At 40.6% G+C, this 22,215-nt stretch overlaps 1 protein-coding gene across 1 annotated transcript; it reads right to left on the bottom strand.

Moving 5' to 3' along the window:
* Positions 1-13,838: 13,838 nt before the first annotated feature.
* LOC136481916 (probable WRKY transcription factor 75) lies at positions 13,839-17,237 on the bottom strand. Its single transcript, XM_066479194.1, has 2 exons — positions 16,713-17,237; positions 13,839-14,563 (listed from the first exon to the last, which is right to left on the bottom strand). Exons 1-2 carry the CDS (start codon positions 17,129-17,131, stop codon positions 14,347-14,349), a joined length of 636 nt encoding a protein of 211 aa, XP_066335291.1. The 5' UTR covers positions 17,132-17,237; the 3' UTR covers positions 13,839-14,346.
* Between the last annotated feature and the right edge of the window lie 4,978 nt (positions 17,238-22,215).

Below are 22,215 nucleotides of genomic sequence, written 5' to 3'. Positions count from 1 at the left end.
CATTTCCTTTTTCAACTAATTAGCAAGTCCTTTTAATTGGCAAAACTAGTTTCGGGTTATAACATTACGTAAAAATCATGGTCTCATAGATCATATATCCTCAGTCCGTCTTACAACTTAAATTTTTTGTTGAATTTGAAAACGCCCCTGAGCTTTATAATACCAAAAAAATGCACATTTTAACTTTCAAAACACCCTCACCCCTATCATTTAAAGTGGTTTTAAAGGTGGTTTTACTAACGTAGCAGTGGAGCCACATGTCAGGGGTCTCTCTTATATAAATGTTCATAATTTTTTCATATGAAGTTGGATGATTTTTTCATATAAAGTTGGATGAAATCAAATTTTATCTGAAGCTTGTAAAACTCAGTGCGGTCGTCAACATTGTAGCTGATAATTTTTTATTTGAGATATTTTAGATGCCCAAATATTCTTTAAATTATCAAGTTTCGAAATCCAGATTTTAGAATTTTTCAAATGACCTCACATGCTGACGTGCTCTATACCAGAGTTTTATCCCTTAACGTGGTCTATAGTTTTGCAGTGGACAACTTTTTTTATTTGAGATTACTGGAGGCCAAATATTTGTTTTAAGTTGGCATCGTAGGTGGTTTTGCTAATGTGGAGCCACATGTCAGGTGATCTCTCTTATATAAAATTTCATTATTTTTTATATGAAGTTAAATGAAAATAATCTTTACACGAAAATTGTTGAGCTCAACGTGGTTGTGAAATTGTACCTAATAACTTTTTTATTTGATACAGTTTAGATGCCCAAATATTCTTTTTCAATTATCAGGTTTTGAAATCAAAATTTTAAAGTTTCCAAATTATTTTAGTTGCTGACATGCTATATACCGAAATTTTAGCCATTAATGTGATCTACAATTTGCAGTGAACAACTATTTATTTGAAATCATTTTGAGGCCAAATACTCGTTTTAAGTTATTAGATTCTGAATTCAAAATTTTGAATTTTTTAAATGGCCTCAAATGTAGACATTGTCTATACCAAACTTGTACCTCTTCACACAATGTACAACTTCGTATTTGATAACTTCTTTATTTGTGAGCATTTGGAGGCCCAAATATTCATTTTGACCTTAGATTTTGAATTTTTTTTTAAATAACAGTTGATGGAGAAATGACCTACAACAAAAGTTGTGCTCCGAAAGATCTAAAAAGTTTCAGTTTTTTTTAGAATTACATAGTACAACGTAGACACCCACAACACGCACGCACACTCACCCCTATGAACACACGTACACAAACCCTATCTCTATGAGCACATTCAAAGAACTGAGCTAGCAGATCTTGAAATTCACGAAGTCAGCAGGTGCCTTGATTTTTTTAGTCAGTTGATTTTGCAGCGGACAACTTTTTGTTTGACATGTTCAAAACCATGGTCGCCGGCGTGGTCGCCGGACTGTCCGGAATGTGCAACGACCTTTGCGCATATTTCGATTTTAACTCTTTCTTTGCTGGTCTTCACGTCATTTCTTCTGTTGCATCCCTATTAGAACATGTCTAACACACCTTAACATACATTTTAGTCATGGTGCTTGTGTTTTCACCTCAATCACCAAAACCGAACATATATGATCTTGCATAGAATACATGATCTTTACAATAGGCGAAGGTTGTGGATATGCTCTAACTTTAAGCAAGTGATGTTTCAATTTTAACTTATTAGACACTACCCCAGATCTGAACATCACTGCTGGTTCAAAAACCCACTTCACTGCCGGATTTTGAACCGACAGTGGCATACCGGCAGTGATGGGGGTTGACATCACTATCGGTCCTTAAAAACCGACACTGATCTATAGGAAATAGTGTCGGATTCTGGCTCCGCCCGGCAGTGTCCAGTTGAACAACACTGCCTGTTTGTAGTGCCAACCGACAGTGACGGTTGCTTTAAGAGTGTCGGTTCTTGGCTCAAGCCAACAGTATTGAGTAAGTCTACACTGTCGGTTCATGGATCAAACCGGCAGTGTTGTAGTAAATATCAGTGTCGGTTCATGGATCAAACCGGCAGTGTTCTTGTAACTATCGGTGTCGGTTCATGGTTCAAGCCGGCAGTGTTGAGCAAGACAACACTATCGGTTTGCTTCTAACCGGCAGTGATGGTTACGACAACACTGCCGGTTTGTTGCTAACCGGTGGTGATGACCCGTTCGTATTTTATTATTTTATAATTTATTTTAATTTATATTTTTTCGTGGAATCAGGTTTCGCTTTATATACGCTACGTAGACGATAGGTCCATCAATATTAAACATTACAAATGTTACAATTACAATTCAAATGTTCTTATCCACATCTCGATCCCTCAAAATAAAAAAGAAATGTTCTTGGACTTCACACATGCTTCTCGGACTTCTTACAATAATCTAGCGAGCCGCTCTGGGCCATACTGGTCCTTGTACTTCACGGATTGTGCAATGAAAAATACTCTATCTTTTTTCAATACCTCGGCTAAGATGAATTTTGCCAGCTCCGAATGTAGTGCAATGATCTCCATGTCTAGTAGCCTTTCGTGCTTATATTTCTTGTGTCGTCGTTCAAAAAAGATGATATCCAAAGAGGAATAGTAAATCATTTTGTTGAATTATTAACAGACATAAATGAAATGGGGATTATACACACCAACTTATCGGCTTCTTCTGATTTCCCGCCGATGTTGCGAAGCATTGCCCACATTATATAAAACCCGCATTCATTGTTTCCCGTCGGCTGTGATAAGTACTTCCCCTCCATTTCAACAACCTTGAATAGGACCGGCATCCCACCCATATGTCTTCTTCGGACACTGAGCAACATTAAAAGGAGAAACATTAGAAAGTGGTATGTGTGATTAGAAAATAATAGTTATTAGGATCGCTTACTAATTCAGCACTGCCACTAGTGCATCGAGATGATGAAATTGTTTTTTCTTCGAGTTCCACACCTCGTGTAGATTTTTAGCAAAATTAACACAAATAAAGACGAAATAGTTGCTGCAATCACAGAATCCTAATTATCGAATAATCTTAACGAAAAAGAAGAATAAAATTAAAAGCCGAGAACACATACTTGCAGTTGTAGGCTAGAAGTATGTGGGTTTTCTTCTTCATCGTGAATTCGTCGAAAACAACAATCAATCTCTGTTTCAGGTCTTTCACGTCACATCCATAGAGGCCTAGACATGTCCTCTCATTGACTCGCATGGGGTCCAAGAAGCCTATGTAATCCCATTTGCTTTTTAGAATGCAAAATTTTGCTATACACCTACATAAAATCATGGGAAGTGCTCAAAAGTTAACAATTTGTGTCTTGAGAGAGTAGTTAATTGTAATATCGTGCGTGTAGGGTACTTACATAGTCCACAACGTCAACATTTGAACATCGAGAGAGCGTTTCTGGTATAGCTGGAACAAGCACTCCCACTCAACATCGAACTTCTCTTCTTCAGGATATTGAAAAACATGTGGCGAACGGATAATAACCTCAAAACCAAAGTCGTCCATCTCTGTTGCTTGAGCCATGTAATATCCATGTAACTGGTGCATATATGTTGTTAGATTTTTATACTCATGATTGGGAACCAAAAGATTACCCCTTTCATACTTCATTGCCGGTGTTCCCGTCCCTTGTACATCATAATAGATGTTCGTGGCCTCTTCTATGGTTAAATCAGGGTTGTCTTCGACTAACTTCATAATGGGCCATACTGGTCCTTGTACTTCTATGAAACTAAGCCTACATCAACTTCCAAATAAGAAAAGTGATGACCATAGCCATAAATAAAAGCATGGTATCTTTCCAAGACCAAGGAGCAATTCTCCTAATCTTCACATCTCCGACGGGTGGCTTCTCTTCGATCTCTAGTGCCAGCGGATGCCCATGGTTTATATTCATTGGACCATAGTAGGCCGGTTGCCCATGGTTTACAAGGTAGGCCGGATGACTATAATAGGCCCTCAAAACTTCAGCTTCTGTGTTATTTTTTTGTGTGCAAATTATCAGGGTAGCGATTGACTTGAGCAAAGCAATCTTCCTAGGTTCGATAAATCCTAGGCATGTGACCAACATGCACTACATACCATGCCATGGTTGCCTATACATTTAAGTAAATTAGGCATGTGGTAAGTGGTAATGGTAACTCACTGAACAAGAGTTATTATTCAAGTTATATGGCCAAACTAAATCTATTTAATGTTCTTTATCCTTGACATGATAAAAAAATAACCTCAATAATTGGACTGTCTATTATTCAGAGATCAATGTGGTTTAGTAATCATACATGCTGCTGCTGCCGAGCCAATTTTAAAAATTGTTTTTAACTTTTTTTCTGGAACAAACATCTATAGATGCCCTTTTTTAAGCATGCTATACATTCCATCAAAATCAATTGACACTCTACCTATAGCGATTATACCTGTACACATTTAACAAGAATCCATCAATTGACACTCTACATATAGCTAAACCAAGTAGTAACAACATGTAACTCAATCAAATAGGAATCGACTGCTATTGGGAAGATAACAACCGTAGGGCATTTCATTGAACACTTAGCGGGCAGTGAGTCACGCACTCACCATGGAGGTGGGAAAGCAGTTGTCTGCGCATGCTCCTAAAGGCCTCGGCGGTGCTCCAGCGTCTAGCGGTGGACGGCATGGGGAGTGCTCCGGCGTGGGGCGGTGCACGGGCATTGGTGTCTAAGAAGAGGAGCGCGGGGTTGGGAATGGCGGCGCGGGGGCGGTGGACGGTTGCTCTAGCGTGGTGCGGTGCACGGGCCTCGGCGTCGAAGAAGAGGAGCGTGGGGCTAGGAACGACGGCGCGGGGGGCGGTGGACGGGTGCTCCAGCTTGGGGTGGTGCACGGGTGTCGGCGTCGAAGAAGAGGAGCGCGGGGCTGGGAACGGTTGGCGCGGGGTTGAAATTTTTCAACCCGTGGCGGGCTTTTATACCAGACCTCATCACTGCCGGTTCTAATTAGAAACCGACAGTGATGGGCGTACATCACTGCCGGTTGTACATAGAAACCGATAGTGATGGGGGTACATCACTGCCGGGCCATTCTTTAAACTGGCAGTGATTGCCGTGTAGCGGTTACAGCATAAATAACTTATCTTTTTCACACTTTTTAAATACCAACTACTGGCTCAACAGTTAAGACCCCGCAACTTAGCCCCCGATACCCGTGTTCGAATCCCGGGTGACCCAATTTTTTTGGTTTAATTTTATAATTTATTAAGCATATGTATTCCTATGTCGAAATGGCTTGAAATTTTTTTGGTTAAGTGTCTGAACTCTTTAGCTCAAGACCCGAGCTCAAACCCGAGGGCTGGCATAATTTTTTTTTAATTTTTTATATATCGGTTTTTTGAAACCGACTGTGATGTTTATATATATATTAAAAAAATTCTTTTACATACTGAATAAATAGAAGAATATGTATTCCTATGTCGAAATGGCTTAAAATTTTTTTGGCAAGCTTGTACACCCAAATTAAGATCCCACACAGGATCTTAGGTTTTTCTTATTATTTTTTTATTAATTATATTTTTCTGTGTGCCGATTGAGACAAAAGAGGGTGAATTTCATCTTGGACCTAATAGATTTTTTCATACACCTCCACAAAATTCTTATCCCTAGGGCACATTAGAGGCTGTGTAAAAGTTTGGCATCATTTTGGATCTTTTCATGGGTGGACTCAGTTCAACCTATAATTAAACTGTCTCGTCGCGCGGAAATTCAATTAAACCTCAGAAAGTAGCAAACCATCTCCGGAAAATCCAAAACTTGGTGTTTCCTTCACACGTGGCACGTGCAAGCCTAAGAAAAAGTTTGAGACCAATACAACATCGGAATGCATATGAACCACATAAACCTTGATAACCTATGTGTATAGTCATGGTTCGATGAAAGAGCACATGTACCTCTATGAAGCATGTATACTCCGCCTATGTCGATATGGCTTGAAATTTTTTTGGCAAGCTTGTACACGCAAATTAAGACCCCACATAGGATCTTAGGTTTTTCTGAGCAGTTTTTTTATTTATTATATTTTTCTCTATGCCGAATGAGACAAAAGAGAGTGAATTTCTTCTTGGACCCAATAGATTTTTTCATCCACCTCCACAAAATTATTATCCCTAGGGCACATTGGAGTCTGTGTAAAAGTTTGGCACCATTCTAGATCTTTTCATGGGTAGACTCAGTTCAACCTATAATTAAACGGTCTTGTCGTACGGAAATTCAATTAAACCTTATAAAGTAGCAAACCATCTCCGGAAAATCCTAAACTTGGTGTTTCCTTCACACGTGGCATGTGCAAACCTGAGAATAATTTTGAGACCAATACGACACCGGAATGTATATTTCTAATTGTGCAACAAATGTTACACGAATTACATGCATGACAATAATTAAATACACAAAGCCGTACATATTAAAATTAGAACCCAATTAAACTACGACCTTGAAAACCTAGCTAAATAAACATTAATTACTATCGGAATCACTGTCGGGATCGATCGGACCACGCACACTAACATGCCTCTGTAGCCTTATATGGTAGTTGATGTCACGGATTATGTATCCGCTTATATCGATGAAGTCCAATGCTCGTATGAGTGCACTCTCTTGTGTCTCACAATATCAAAAAAATGGTCGGTCATAGATGTAACCTACTGAATGACCACTGCCCCTGTTAGTAATCCTTGTGCAGTACTGACATCCTTCTATAGTGAGCTGGCCGAGGTTTCCATTGTAGAAGTTCCAATCATACCTGAGTTGCTCCGTAGCTTGGTCTAGAACGGCCCACAAGCCACATGCAACATAGGTAAGGTCCTGTAGCGCAATCTGCATGTGGAGAAAAAGAAAAAAATTAGAGAATGTTATTACAATAATAAACAACAAATAACTACAACTTAGGTATAAGTGACCATTTTACCATATTCGCATGGTTGTAGCTTGCAAACAATTCGCTTATCAGGCACATCATAGCAAATATGTCAAAGTGCCTCTAAACAGATGCGCACGGTACTTAATTGGGCGCTTATCATGTCCGAACTCTGTATTCCCGTCCCATGGATATGGTTCCGATGATTTGAACCCCTCATAGGGATGAAAAAAATAAGTTCACACGTCCATAGCCGACCACTTGCATTAGATGCCGTGTTCTCGACGATGTCCGAGATAAAGAACTTGCTAAGTGCTGTTCGCAGCCAATCTATTGAGGATATAGTCTATGACATATATGCGTGCAACAATTATATTAAACTAATTACACTTATTTGTTAGCATAAAAAAATAAAAGATGTTGGAAAATATTTCATACAATAGCTAGAACAGGGAACCGTGGAATGGCCACATTAGGAGCGAATAGCTCATCGCTAGGGTGGAAACCTGGTTCTTGTGGTGGGGGAGGTCCGTTGTTCATACCACCTGATCGATAAAATGCAAAAAATGAACATAAAATATAGGCACAAAAAAATTCTTCCAAGTAAAATGTGGCAAGATACAATATTGGAGAAGACAACATATCAATACCATTGAAAAATGCAGGAGCCATGACCAAATCACGTAGAGAGAGTGGATGTCTTGAGAAGTGAGAGTGAAACATGAGAAATGAGACTAAGAGAGTTCGTGGGTGGGTGGGATCGATGTATGTGGCCGATAGTTTGTTTTATATAGGGGGGCATGGACATCACTGCTGGTTTTTAAATAGAACCGACAGTGAAGGTGGTAATCACTGCCGGTTTCTAAATAGAACCGACAGTGAAGGTGGCTATCACTGCCGGTTTCTAAATAGAACCGACAATGAAGGTGCATATATGTAAAGGATATATTTATTTAGATACTATAGTAGGAAAGTTTTAACAAGAACGATATATTTATTTAGATAGTAATGAAATACATCAAAAAATTACAAAAAATTAGAAATAAGTTACATATACGATAACAAAGACCTTACACTAAAATTCCATATACGATAACAAAGACCTATTTGCGTACAGGTCAATGTTATTATCAATGTGTATCAACACATTATAATTTAACCACCTCATGTGTACCTCAGTAGCATTCTTCTAGCACCTCATGTGTGCACCATTTTAGTGGACTACAATGCATAACGATATATGTGGTTTGCTGTGAGAGGAAAATATTGTATCATGGCTGATAAGGCCTGGCTGAAACCAACATGCATGGAGAGGCTAGCTCCTGACCGATGGCCATTTTATAGGGGCTAGCAGTCATGGTATATTTTTATTTCTGAACTAAAGTTATCGGGGTAGGTGGGAGTAGTGTTCCAACTGTTGTGGTCATGGGAGCACTATTGGCATGTGAGGAGCATCTCTACACATCACTGTCGATTTTAGTTTAAAAACCGACAGTGAATTGGACCTTCTGTGTCGGTTTGAGCAACCGACTGTGATAGAAGCTATCACTGCCGGTTTTAAAACCAAAACCGGCAGTGAAGGGCCCTGCCGCCATCTTTTAGTAAAAAAATATAAAAAAACACTGTCGGTTTGGAGCCTGCCATCGCAGCCTTTTTGTAAAAAATATAAAAAAGTTTGGCCTGACTGAGATTCGAGCGCGGGTCATGGGGTCGAGAGTGCGTGGCCTTAATCGCTGATTTAGGATAGGGAGTTCGGTTAGAATGGTTTTATTTTTTTTCTTTTATCCCATCATAATGCACTACTAAATAATAAATGTAAATTCAAAAAAGTTTGGCCCACCTGGGATTCGAGCGCGGGTCTCAGAGTACAGAGTGCGCGGCCTTAATCGCTGAGCAAGGATAGGGAGTTCAGTTAGTTTGCTTTTCTTTATATATTTATTAATAGAAATAATGCAGTTAGTTTATATTCTAAAATAACACAAAAATTTATGTCTTGATTATTTAATTCTATGATAATTAATTAATGGTCTATAATTATCAAATAATAGTGTTTGTGAACATCATCTTAATATTTGATTACATAGTCAATAATTAAATTGTAGAGATGCGCACAAAATATAAATTAAATATTTAGTGCAAATTACTGATACAACGTCTGCATAATAATTACATAGTTAACAATAATCTAACTATCTTTAGGTGCATCAACAATGAGGGCCTCATTGTGATCAATTCGTACGTAAGTAGGATCGTCATCCTCTTGAAGGATAGGTAGGGGTACGTTCGCCCCGAATGGATGCATTTCCTGATAGCCCCTGTAGTCTTCTTCGTTCATCACTCCATCGACACTGATAATCTTCCTTTTCTCTTCTAGGACTACTTTTAGCCTTTCTTTTGTCTTGTTGTCCCTTGCATAGAAGACTTGCATAACATCTCTTGTAAGGACGAAGGGGTCGTCTCTGTATGCGGTCTTAGTGAGATCAACGGTAGTGAACCCTTCGCTGTCAGTGTTGATTTCCTTGAGCCGGACCCACTGGCAGCAAAAAAGAGCTGCCTTCAATGGATCGTAGGCTAGCTCCCATATCTCCTCTATGAAACCATAGTATGTCGCCTGTACGTTGCCATTCTCGTCGTGAGCATCAAAACGAACACCACAATTTTGGTATGTGCTCTTTCCATCTTGCTTTTTTTGTGTAAAATATGAATCCATTGATCTCATACCCTTGGTACTTAAGATATGTACTCGAAGGCCCCTTGGTTAAGGCATCCAGTTGATTACCCAACTTTATTCCAAGCAAGCGACGTCACAACCAGCTGACAAATCCCTCCTTATGTTTTTATCTAGCCAAGTCTATGACCTACTCGGATACAGAGTTTGCAGCGATTGCCTATGCTCGTCAATGTATGGCATCACACCCTCGGCTTGCTGGAGAATAGCGAACTATGCCTGTCTGAAAGAAATAGAGTCGTCTACTGTAATAGATTTCTCCCTGATCATTCCTTTTCCACGTAGTCTTCCCTCATGACGAGATTTTGGAACTCCGACCCTTTTGATGTCCAGATAATATGTGCATAACTCAATGGCCTCCTCCGTTGACCATCCTTCAACCATGCCCCCTTCTGGCCTAAATCTGTTCCTAATATACCTCCTGAAAACTTTCATCAATGTTTCGAAAGGAAACATCTAATGCAGGTACATTGGGCCAATGGTCTAATTTGGTCAACAAGATGAATGAGTAGATGCAATGAGATATCAAAGTAAGTCGATGGGAAATGCATCTCACGCCTAACGAGAGTTTGGGCTATGTCCCACTACAGCTGCTCTAGCGTGGACACATCAATGACCTTTTTTGAGATCGCGTTGAAGAACGAGCAAAGCTTTATGATTGGGGCGAAGACCTTTGGGGGGAGGATACCATGTAGGGCAATAGGGAGCAGCTGAATCATAATGACATGACAGTCATGGGCCTTCATAGGGCCATAGTTGAACTTGAGTTCTCTCATGTTCACTAGCCTCTTCGGGTTCGCACAGTAGCCTATTGGGACTTTGAGTTCATTGAAGAAAGAAATAAGCGCACGCTTTTCTTCCTTCTTCAATGTCCATGACACAACCGTTAGTTTGAACTGGCCATTCTCTAGCTCCATGGGATGCAGCTCCTTTCTGATTCCCAAGTGTTGCATGTCCAGGCGTGTGGCTAGTGAATCATTCGATGTCCCCCCGGTGTCCATCAAGGTGTTAAGAGTGTTAGCGCACATGTTTTTAGTGATGTGCATGGGATCAAGACAATGGCGTACACTTAGAAATGGCCAGTAAGGTAGTTTCCAGAAAACCGATTTTTTCTTTCAAATGCTCCCATCAGGTGCTGCTACTGCATTGTCCCCCTTCCCAAGGACAACCTCTAGTTTGTTGAGTTCTCGAAGTATCGCAGGCCCATCTTGATATTTTGGAGCTAAGCGTTTCTCAATAGCACCGTTGAAATCTTTTTCTGTTCCTGCGGTAAGGGTGATCCTTAGGTAGGAACCTACAGTGTCCCATATAAACTATCTTTGAGTTATTTGGTAGATTTACCGTATCGGTGTCGTCCAAGCACTTGACACATCCAGAATAGCCTTTTGTCTTCTCTCCAGACAACGAACCTTGACCTGGCAGGTCAGTGATTGTAGTGATAAGTACTCCCTTGATCGTGACATGTTCCTTTTTGTACTCGTCCCAAACCTCCGGCACACCCTTTTTAAACATCTCCACTAGTTCATCGATCACTGGTTCCAGAAACACATCGATGTTATTCCTAGGCTGTCTTGGCCCTTGGATCAGTAGTGGCATCTGGATGTACGACCGCTTCATACAGACCCAAGGTGGAAGGTTGTATATACAGAGCGTCATTAGCCAGGTGCTATGATTGCTTCTAACCTGGTCAAAAGGATTCATCTGATTTGTGCTCAAAGCAAACCAAAGATGCCTTACCTCTCCACTGATGTCCTTATAGAACATAGTATTGACAGTCCTCTAGTCATGCCCATCAGCGGGGTGCCTCATCATTGTATCTTTCTTACGCTATTCGCCATACCAGCGCAACGGCTTGGCTGACTTTGCACATGCAAATAGCCTATGCACCCGGGGAGCTATAGGGAAATACCAAACGACCTTTATGGGACCTCCTCTGGTCTTGGTGCCCTTATCTGACGGCCCTTCCTTGTACCGTGGAGCTTCACACTTGGGGCACTTGTCCAAGTCTTTGTATTTTTCTCCATGGTACAATATGCAATCATTGGAACACGCGTGGATTTTTTCAACCTCGAGGCCGATGGGGCAGATCATTTGCTTGGCCAAGTATGTCTTTTCTAGCAACTCGTTTTTTTTCTGGGAGCATTTTCCTTATTATACCTAACAACTGATCGAAGCCTTTATCGCTCAATCCGTTTGTCGATTTTAACTCTAACAACATGATGTCGGCTTTCAGTTTGCTCATTGGACAATTCCTATACAATAGTGTTTTGCCATCTTGTCTCATTTTCTCTAGCTTTCTCAGTTGTCTTTTACTAAGACATCCGGTCTCTATATTACGTAGCAGCTCAGAAATGCCATCGTTATCCTCGGTGTCGTTAGCTAGCGTGTTCCTAAACATATTATTAACTGTGGCCATAGGTTCCGTGTTGACACCGGATTCCTCGTCAGCATCGTGGATGGCTACGTCAGGTATGTCCACATCATCATCGTTTTCCTGCAGAACATTCACACCAACCTCGCCATGCATAGTCCATATCGTATAGTTTGGCATGAACCCCCTGGTAATCAAGTGCCATCGTATAGACTCAATTTGACGAAAGTTTCTATGATTCTTGCAATCTTTGCATGGGCAGAAGATAGGGTTCTCATTCCCAGTATGGGCTTTGGCATCGGTGATAAACTGGCTGACGCTATGCATGTACCGCTTGTCCGTTCAGGACAGATGCATCCACTCTCGATCCATCTCTACACAAAAAAAATACTGAGACAGTAATTACAAAGAATTAATAAGAAATCGAGCTTCATGAACAACAATTGTAGCTCGAAAGTACCATTTTTGGAAAACATTATTGTACACTAATTGTTGAAAAATTAAAATTGGTAGCCCCGGCTCTGTAAATTGAAAATCGTAGTAAAAACAATTATTGCACAATATTGAAGAACAACTATTCTACTCTACTTCTAAGAACTAATTATAGCATCACATACTAACAATGATGATCTTAACTACCATAGAATAATTAGCTAGGAATTTAAATGTGTTCATAGACACCAACCTTTTGGATGATGGATTCACCATAATTTGAGCCTTGCACAAATATCCAATTGGAAAAGTGCTCTCTAGAATAGAGAAAGAACTAGAATGAGAATCAAGCAATGTAGCTATCAAAACGAAGCTAATTAAGCAACAAAATCAAAGGAGTAGATGTTTGTTACTAACCTTAAAGCAAAAAGATCAAGCCATTCTTCAAAATCCAAGCACTAGCTTTATGGTGAAGAGCAGCCGTAACAATGGAGGGAAGGGTCCAAACGCGCGCCTCTATTCTCGGGATGGAAGAGAGGAGGAAGGACAGGACGGCTGTAGCCTTTTTGTGTTGTAGGCTTATCACCGTCGGTTCTTGGCTAGAACCGACAGTGATAGAGCCCAATCACTGTCGGCTTTTGGCTTAAACCGGCAGTGATGAGTGGCCGTCAAAACACTGTCGGTTCAAGCCACAAACCGGCAGTGATGTGGTCCTTCACTACCGGTTTTAGCCCAGCCCCAATCATTTTTTCATTTTCAAGCTCATAACCGGCAGTGAAGGTACATTACTGCCGGTTCTCATAAATCCGGCAGTGATGAGGCCGGCAGTGATGTGCTAATCTGGCGTAGTGAGAAGCACAGTTCTAGCAGTTCCAAAAGACACTGCCTTCACAATTTGGAATTGCATGCAAGAGTAAGTGCTTTGTTGCAATGCATGCAATATCATCAGTGAAAATTGATGAAATCGGAGAAGAGCATATGGTGGGGAGAAATGCTTCTTCACCCGACCCTGATGCTACAGGTACTGATCCCGACAAATGGCAAGGAAGCACGGTGACTGCAGTCTAGTGCATTTGCTCCAAGTTCTAACAGTAGGAAACTGCTAAATTTTGGTCTAAAGAGCTGTGACTGATTAATTATGATGTTGGCACATAGCTAGGCAGAGGTTGACCACCATACCGCGCATCACTAAAAGAAATTACTAGGGTGCACTATACCAAAATAAAATCTGAAAATGGACTAAAAGATCAACAAATATGATTTTAAGCTGAGTGAAAGCATAAAATAGGGTACCGGTACAGAAAACAAAAAACAATTTGATAATAATTTCACCTGACCAATTCTTGTTATGATATATATATATTACTTTCAAACTTTTTTGGGCAAACAGTTTGACAATATATATATGTATTTCCCCAGCTAGCATCATTTTCTAGCTGTGCCCCTCATTATTACCAAGCCAATTTAGTGAGATGGAAGAAAATATTTAGTAGTGGATTGTTTTCCCCGGAAAGTAAAATTTGCTAACACATGGCCACACTAGTGCTAATATATTTGATCTCTTCCATGTAAGCGCGCATATGATATGATCGATCGAGAACGAAGTAGTACACTTATTAAGGTGCCCTGGCCTGAGAGGTATCCCATTTTCAATTGTAATGTTATGCAGCATCTTTTAAATTTCTGAGGGTGTATATCAGTGTCTATCCCTGGCCTACAATTGCAAATTAAAAACAAAAGAAAATCAAGAAGAGAAAAAGAACCTTTGCGTGAGTAATACCTGCATCTAGCTACCAAATCACGCTTATTTAATTTATCTCTTAAACGTCTAAATACTTCATGTACAAATTAATAAAATCTATGGATCGATTTTCTTGCTTAGTTTGCACGGTGCATGGATGCTTGAAGTGATTTTGGACGGTTCATTCAGTGAAACATGTCGTGGCTACTACTGCTGAAGGTTGATCCCATGCCGGAGTAGATCTGCATCTGGGTGAGAATGTGCTCGAAGTTGTCATTAGACTTCTCAATGGGGTGTGTATGGGTGCCCTCGTACGTGGTCACCACCACGCCCTCATCCCTTGACAGCCGCTGCACCTGCTTCTTCACGTTGCACCCTTGGTGAGTGCATCTGTAGTAGCTTCTGCATCCATAAATGCGTGCGAAAAGAATAAGAATTAGTTCACTCTCCGGGTGCATGAATCAAGAAAGTAATAGCAAAACAAAGTGAAAATGTGCACGAAAGAGATATATGCCTATATCTATGCATGTATGTACAAACGGATGCACACAAAAGCTGAACATGTTTGGCTTGTATATGTGTATCAAGCTTCTTTATTGTTGCTTGACTAAGTATGTCAACCTATATATTCAGTGGAAGCATGCACTCATTTCTCTCTAAGAAGAATGTATAAGTTATCTGCCATTTCAAGTTGTGGTGAGGTCTAATGTCTTCATTTAGAAGAGTGCACCGTTCATTAATTGCTGCTCCTTAATTGGTCTTGTTCTCATTATATTGTTGGACGTAGAAATAAGATAGAGGAATGTATTATTTGCATGCCTAATTCTGTGAATGCAATAAAAAGGGGTCCCTTTTTCTTATTACAATCAGCATTGATCTGTGTGATATTAAGTGTTTCTATATATTTCTATTTCTATAGGAGTTTGAGTTGAAAATGGATATACTGAGGGTTCTAGAGTTGTGTAGATATATAATCCGCTGAAGCACGATGACTATTTTTGAAAGAAAATTTTATATATACTATACCTCATCACTAATAGTTATTATTTTTGTTCTTTTATTTAAAGAATGACAAATTTAATGTGGGATTTATGAATTTGCAGTATATATATCCTTTCCCCAAATTCATATATATACCACATATCAATGTTACTTTGGCATGATAAAGGCTTATTATGTCTTACAAAAGCAAAATCTTAAATGTCTCCATAGTTGCATGGTCAGTTTTAATCTTATCTATGTTCATCATGAAAAAAAACTCCAATCGGCAGCCAATATAAGTGATGAATAACAATTTAGAAGCGTAATACTATATGTGCTTGCATGCATCAGATTTTGTTCATGACGTAATTACTGTTTGGTTCTCTCAGACTCTCAGTTAGTGTTTTGGTAGCCAGTATAGATGGTTGGCAGAGACATGAACAAGTGAAACGTAAGTATTACATCTGTGGTCCTTGATGCACATATGATGTGTAGGGATATGTGCAGTTCTTGCTTAACGTGTCTAGGTACGGTATAGAGTATATATTGCTATATGATTGTCATGGCAAACTTTTTCGTAGAAGAAGAAGAGGAGTCGAGCAAGGATAGAAAAAAAAATCATAGACCCATGTCGATGAAGAAGCCTTAATTTTTGAAGAAGGAAGGCATCAAGTGCTTTTGGAGTGGCAAATTAAAGGTCCTTTTGATCTTGTAAATTTTAAAAGAGAAAACGCTAATGTCCTACATAGTTGCATTTTTTTAGACACAGTGGTCGAATAAATTTAATTTTGGCCATTTCTCTTTACTCCATATATGTAGTTATTTTTCTGTGTCAAATTTACTCGTCTAATAAATTATTTGAAGTCTTTGGAGTGTTCAAGCACCTCCAGCAACAGTTGATGCTGAATCTGTGAACTTTATGGCCCAAAAATTGGAAAAAAGAAGGGTGCCCTTATCCTTTGGATGCCCAAAGAAACCACTTTTGTCATTCTCTGAAGCATATAAAAGATAGCGACGGAATAATTAGCTTGAGCTAGTAGCTAATGAAGTATCGATAAATCCAAGATCGAAATTAATAGAATATATGCTGCGGTTAACCGGTGGGTGGACGAAATAACTTCCGGTCAAATTCTATCGCCATCGGGCTCCTATTTATTGAATGAAACTAGGAGTCGTTTTCATCTAGATGATGAGGACGTTGGATGAGAGATGAGACGTGTCCTTATCCTATGTATGTATATAAGCAACCACTAGCAGAGCTTGGAAGATTCATTGGGACTCCATCTCATCTCACCTACTTTCTGCGGCCCAACCCTACTATTAACACTTTTAAAAACAAGGAATCGCATCACACCAAATTAAACCAGTAATCGAAATAAATCCCCAAGCAGCAACAGAAAATCAAAATTGCAGGCTGATCGATCGATCGATCACAAAAATGGATCGGCATGCATACATAGTAGTCGTTGATGAGAAACACCAAACATTTTGATTGTACTATATATGAGGATCGGAAGAATTTGATTATTGACTGTACCATCTATGAATTGTGCACCAAATACGTACTAACCTTGGGAACTTGTTGTTCTTGACGGCCTTCTGGCCGTACTTCCTCCACCGGTAGCCGTCGTCGAGGATGTCGACCTGGCTGCGCGTCTGGAAGGCGTACCGTGGCCGGCGCTCCTTCTTGTCCCCCTTCCTCCTGGCCGCCGGCCTGTCCACCTCGCCGGCTGCAGCTGACGACTCCCCACGGCCACTATCGGCTGCTACTGGTGCACCACCATCCTTGGAGTCGTTGTTGGACAGCTCAGCGAAGAAGGACGACGACGATCGGCCGCCATGCCCGCTGTGCTGGCCTCGTTCATGGTCGTGCAAGCCGCCACCGCTGGTTCCAGTTCCAGCAGTTGCCATGAAGTTGTAGGAGTTGGGAGTGGCAGATGAGGGCTGCGCATGCGTCGTTGCCCCAAAGAGCATGTGATAATTCTCCATGGCTCAGTTGCTGGCTAGTTTGCGCCGCCGTGCCGGGCGCGCGGAAACTAGCTAGAGAGCTTGTGAGGCAGGGAGGGAGGGAGGGAGAGGGGAGGCTGAAAGAGTTTTACAAGCTACAACCAGGGTTATATAGAGGGTGGTTAGTATAATGGTAATGCTAACCGGCCGGGGCGTTTGCTACTTTATTTCTGGCTCACATGCACCCTTCACTTTGACCGGCCTGTAGACTAGTAAAGGCGGCTTCCTGTGCTCTGCACATTCCACACAAATCAGACACATGCGTCATGAGATGGAGACTTGTGAGAGAGAGAGATGTTCTATAGGTCCTAGAAGACTAGGAGAGAGAGAGAGAGAGAGAGAGAGAGAGAGAGAGAGATGGGCAGTATCGGCTGTGAGTTTCCCCTGCGTGTTTGGTTGTCGTGAACGACACGGAGCCTAGCTAGGTAGCTGGGCAGCCAGCCAATGTAAAGGTTGCGGGCTAGATTTGGTGTTGTGGGCGGACGCCGGGGCTGGGCGGGGTTTGTTTGGACGAGGAACAGTGGCGTAGGAGAGTGAGTGCCTGCAGGCGGCAGCAGCCTCTTGGTGGTGGCTTGCTTGTCCGTGCATGCATGTGAGGTAACCAATCCGCACGAGCGCCTATCCTTTGACCGTTCCACGGTTACTGCAGGTGCACTTTATCAATTGCTAATATAGATTGGGTTCGTCATCCTATCAGTACGAGATATATGTGTGTGTTGAAAATTGTTACATGTGTTAATATGCAACCATGCAGGAGGCAAGTTTGGCAGACATGAATGCATCGACCCCAATTGGATTGGGAATCTGATGAACCGGTATGGTAATTCTACTAAATCCATTATTCGACATCTTGAAAATTTCTCTCCACGTGCTATACACTGACTGCAGGGAACAGAATCTAGCTAGCTGCAGGTAAAAACTACTAGATCGGGCAAGATTTTTTGTTGAACGGTATGCAGGCATGCTCGTGGGGGCACAACGCACAAGTAAAAGGTGTCACAGACGAAAAGGCCCAAAAGAGAAGCCCTCAAATGCACGTTTTTTTGATGAAATTTCTGTGCATGGGTTTCGCAATGAAGAGTGAAGAAAGACGTCGCGAGGAAGCATCGTCGCAGTAAACTATACAAACTCAACCATTTGACACTCAACCATTTGACAGACAGGGCATGGTCTTAGCTTTTGGGAACATTATTTTCTTCCACAACCTAATAATCGTAAAAAAATGTGACATGAAAAGGCCCTACCTATCATAAGCGCATGTTTGATGAATGAATTTTCAATGCATATATGGTTTCATATTGGTGAACAAAGATGCTGCGAGGAAGCATTGTCTCCCTCAGTAAGCTACAAACTCAACCATATGACAACAAGCCCATTGTCATACCTTTAAGAAACATTATCTTCCAATCGAATGAACTTTGTTTAATACAAATTAAAACAGCCACACTCAGCTGCACAAGTATGCTGTCGTTGAACAGTTTAGCTAGTAGTTTGGGTGTCAAGCTCAAAATCTCAAGCTAATTTGAACATTTCAAGTACTATAGCTTGCGCTGGGTCAAAGCAAAACATTGATCGATAGATGTTGACCACAAGGCCAAGGTCCCTTGAATTTCTTGGAAACTTCTACGGAACTACTCCATCAGAGAATCTGAGCGTTCTCACATGTCATTTCATTGGGTATGTATCCGACAAATGAAATATTTTGTGATCACAGACTGTCACGGTTGTCTATAGCTAGAAGTATTTGTATGATATGCAACTTATTCCCTCTGGTTCAATTTACATATCACTTATGATATAGTTACAGTCTACAGGGTAGGACTTTGACCATAATTTTTATAAAGAAATTGACATTCAGATAAAGTGATTACATATATCTGAGTCCTTACTCCTTAGTCATGGTGATTGATCTAGTACTGTCTATCTTATATGTCGTTATAAACTATGTACTTCATCCATGTAAGAAACAATACAATTCTAGTATAGTACCAAATTAAAGTGTCTTGAGATTAACTAACTATATACAAACAATATCAATATTTATGAGACCGAATAAGTATCATTAGATCAGCCATGAGAAATATTTTTATTTCGTGTCATAGACTTTAATATTTTTATCTATATATTTAGTTAAACTTTACATACTTTAACAAAGGACTCACCTAGAATTGCATTCTATTTGGGACCGAGGTAGTAATAACTTGTATCTTAATATCCAAAACTTAACATAGGTTGACCTACTTATAGCTAGGAATCCTAAAAGTTGAAGACACTCCATCCATTCTAAATTATAGTTTTATTTTAGTTTTGTCTTAAGTCAAGCTTCTTTAAACTTTGACCAAGTTTATAGGAGAATGTACCAACATATATCTATAATATCAAATCAGTTCAATTAAATTATGTTAAACAGTTGCAATCAAATTATTACCAATTCTTTTTTTTTATTCGAGGCTGCTAGACGAAAGAAAGAAGAAAGCTTATTTTGGACTTCGCATATCCGAGATGAGAGACTTAACGGTGAAAACTAACAGATGGGACGGAAAGGCCATAGAAGTAAGCAAAAATAATTTTGAGGCCAGATAGGTAATTTCAAAAAAAAATTAGGGCCATACAAGAAAAGCATAGTTTTTTTTAGGCCTTCTACGTAATTCTCTCTTTTATGTAACCCGCGTATACAAGAGTTCTAATCCTGTAAACTGGACTCCCGTACAACACCACGTACAGGCCGTCCACGTATCCTACCTTTCCATGCTAATCTCGATGCATAGCCCCACCAGCCGACCAAACAGTGACCCACGCATCCGGCTTCGGAGGGAAAGTGGCAACCTAGGTAGTGTTTAGTTGCACTTTATTTTGTAAAATTTTTCAAAATTTTCCGTCACATCGAATCTTTGGACGCATGCATGAAGCATTAAATATAAATAAAAAATAAAACTAATTACACAATTTAGACGAAATTCATGAGACGAATCTTTTAAGTCTAATTAGATTATGATTGGACACTAATTGTCAAATAACAACAAAAGTGCTACAGTACCATTTTTCAAAAATTTTCGCCAACTCAGCAAGGCCCTAGTAGGGTACAGAATTGCCTGGAGCCGGAGTTCTCTGTGTGCTACCGATAGAAAACCAGGGCGAACAGGGTACCCTACAAGGAAATTATTGCTTTTTTTTAAAAAAAAATTAAGGAAATTATTGCTTAGTTTTGGACATGGCTTGACGATCAGAGGCGACGAGAAGCAACCGGCGCCTTGATCAAACGCCAGCAAAGAAGCACGATATGTTCTTTTTAGCCGACACTCTCATTGCTTCTTTTTTCCTTCGATAGCCTGAAGAAACGATGGCTTGGCTGAATTGGCTTGAGTAAGGAACGTGCTCGGCTCGTCGGTGTGTCGGCTCGATTGCTTTTGCTTTGGCATCCGCGTGGTGGGGCGGCTAGTGGGTCACTTTCCCTCCGAAGCCGGATGCGTGGGTCACTGTTTGGTCGGCTGGTGGGGCTATGCATCGAGATTAGCATGGAAAGGTAGGATACGTGGACGGCCTGTACGTGGTGTTGTACGGGAGTCCAGTTTACAGGATTAGAACTCTTGTATACGCGGGTTACATAAAAGAGAGAATTACGTAGAAGGCCTAAAAAAAACTATGCTTTTCTTGTATGGCCCTAATTTTTTTTGAAATTACCTACCTAGCCTCAAAATTATTTTTGCTTACTTCTATGGCCTTTCCGTCCCATCTGTTAGTTTTCACCGTTAAGTCTCTCATCTCGGATATGCGAAGTCCAAAATAAGCTTTCTTCTTTCTTTCGTCTAGGAGCCTCGAATAAAAAAAAAGAATTGGTAATAATTTGAAAAAAAGAATTTATATATATAGAACTATATATATATATATATATATATATATATATATATATATATATATATATATATATATATATATATAAATAAATTTGATTGCAACTGCAACTGTTGCAAGTTTGGAATTGGTAATAATTTCCATGTAGTTGAACGCGCGTGCATGAATTTTCTAAATGAAATTATTTTAAAATATATTAAACACACATATTTAGTAGTATTGGATCGGAATAACAAAAGAGGTAATGCCTGAGCAACAAATAAAACAAAAGCGAAATCGATCGGTCAATGACGACGGTTTGCGCGGAGCAAAATTCCTGCCCGGTTTCGTAGGAATCAGGAACACGGAAACAGGCGAGAACTTCTGGGTCTGCAGTCGTCGTGCACGCGTGGCGTGGTACGTAGCCGCTGCAGCCAGCTCAAGCAGCAGCGACATTCTCTCTCTAGGACCAGCTGCACCTGCACATATTCTCGTGTCAATTGTATCATGCATGCATCGATCAATTGTCATGTGTAATGTGTTGAACTGATCGAAACGCTAATAACCAGCCGGGCGGCACACGGTTTGTTGCCTAACAGCAACGTGTCGACTGTGCTAGCTAGCTAGCATGTTTTTCCAGTCATGCATGGACCCGCCACTACCGGAAACAAATGACTTTGCCGTGTGCCACACACACACACACACTCGACAAAACCCATAAAACACTCGGCAAAGGATTTGTCGAGTGTAACACTCGACAAACAGCACACGACATCTACAGTGCCGGCAAACATCTCTTTGCCAAGTGTTTTCTATCGGGCAATCGACAAATACTTTGACGAGAGCTGAAACCGACGTTCGGCGAAAAAAAGTAACGCGACGGCGCGGAGACGGTCACGGTGCGTTTGCCGAGTGTCCCGGACCTGACACTTGGCAAACCTGCCTTCTTTGCCGAGTGTCAAATCCTGGGCCCTCAGCAAACCTGTCTTCTTTGTCGAGTGTCAAATACTGGATACTCGGCAAAGACTGGTCCAGAATGTATAAATATTGGCTTGTTTGCCGAGTGTTAAAGCGCAGACACTTGGCAAAGAAGCCATTTTAGTCCCAGAATACACAGAAATTTGCCACGTGTCCGCTTTGCCGAGTGTTTTTACCCCGGCACTCGACAAAAGGCCTCTTTGCTGAGTGTAACACCGGACTCAATAACATGAATATCATTTTTCTACTTATTTTAT

The sequence above is a fragment of the Miscanthus floridulus genome, chromosome 9 (assembly GCF_019320115.1).
Source record: "Miscanthus floridulus cultivar M001 chromosome 9, ASM1932011v1, whole genome shotgun sequence".
Taxonomy (NCBI): Eukaryota; Viridiplantae; Streptophyta; class Magnoliopsida; order Poales; family Poaceae; genus Miscanthus; species Miscanthus floridulus.
Note: the sequence above shows the minus strand (reverse complement) of the source record. Positions and strands in the feature narration are given on the sequence as shown.

What these genes read in the sequence shown, in the direction of transcription:
- LOC136481916 (XM_066479194.1), bottom strand. Translation starts at nt 17,131, where the DNA reads ATGGAGAATTATCACATGCTCTTTGGGGCAACGACGCATGCGCAGCCC. An exon ending in AAGAACAACAAGTTCCCAAG is followed by an intron (nt 14,564 to 16,712) that starts GTTAGTACGTAT and finishes TTATGGATGCAG; the next exon opens with AAGCTACTACAGATGCACTC.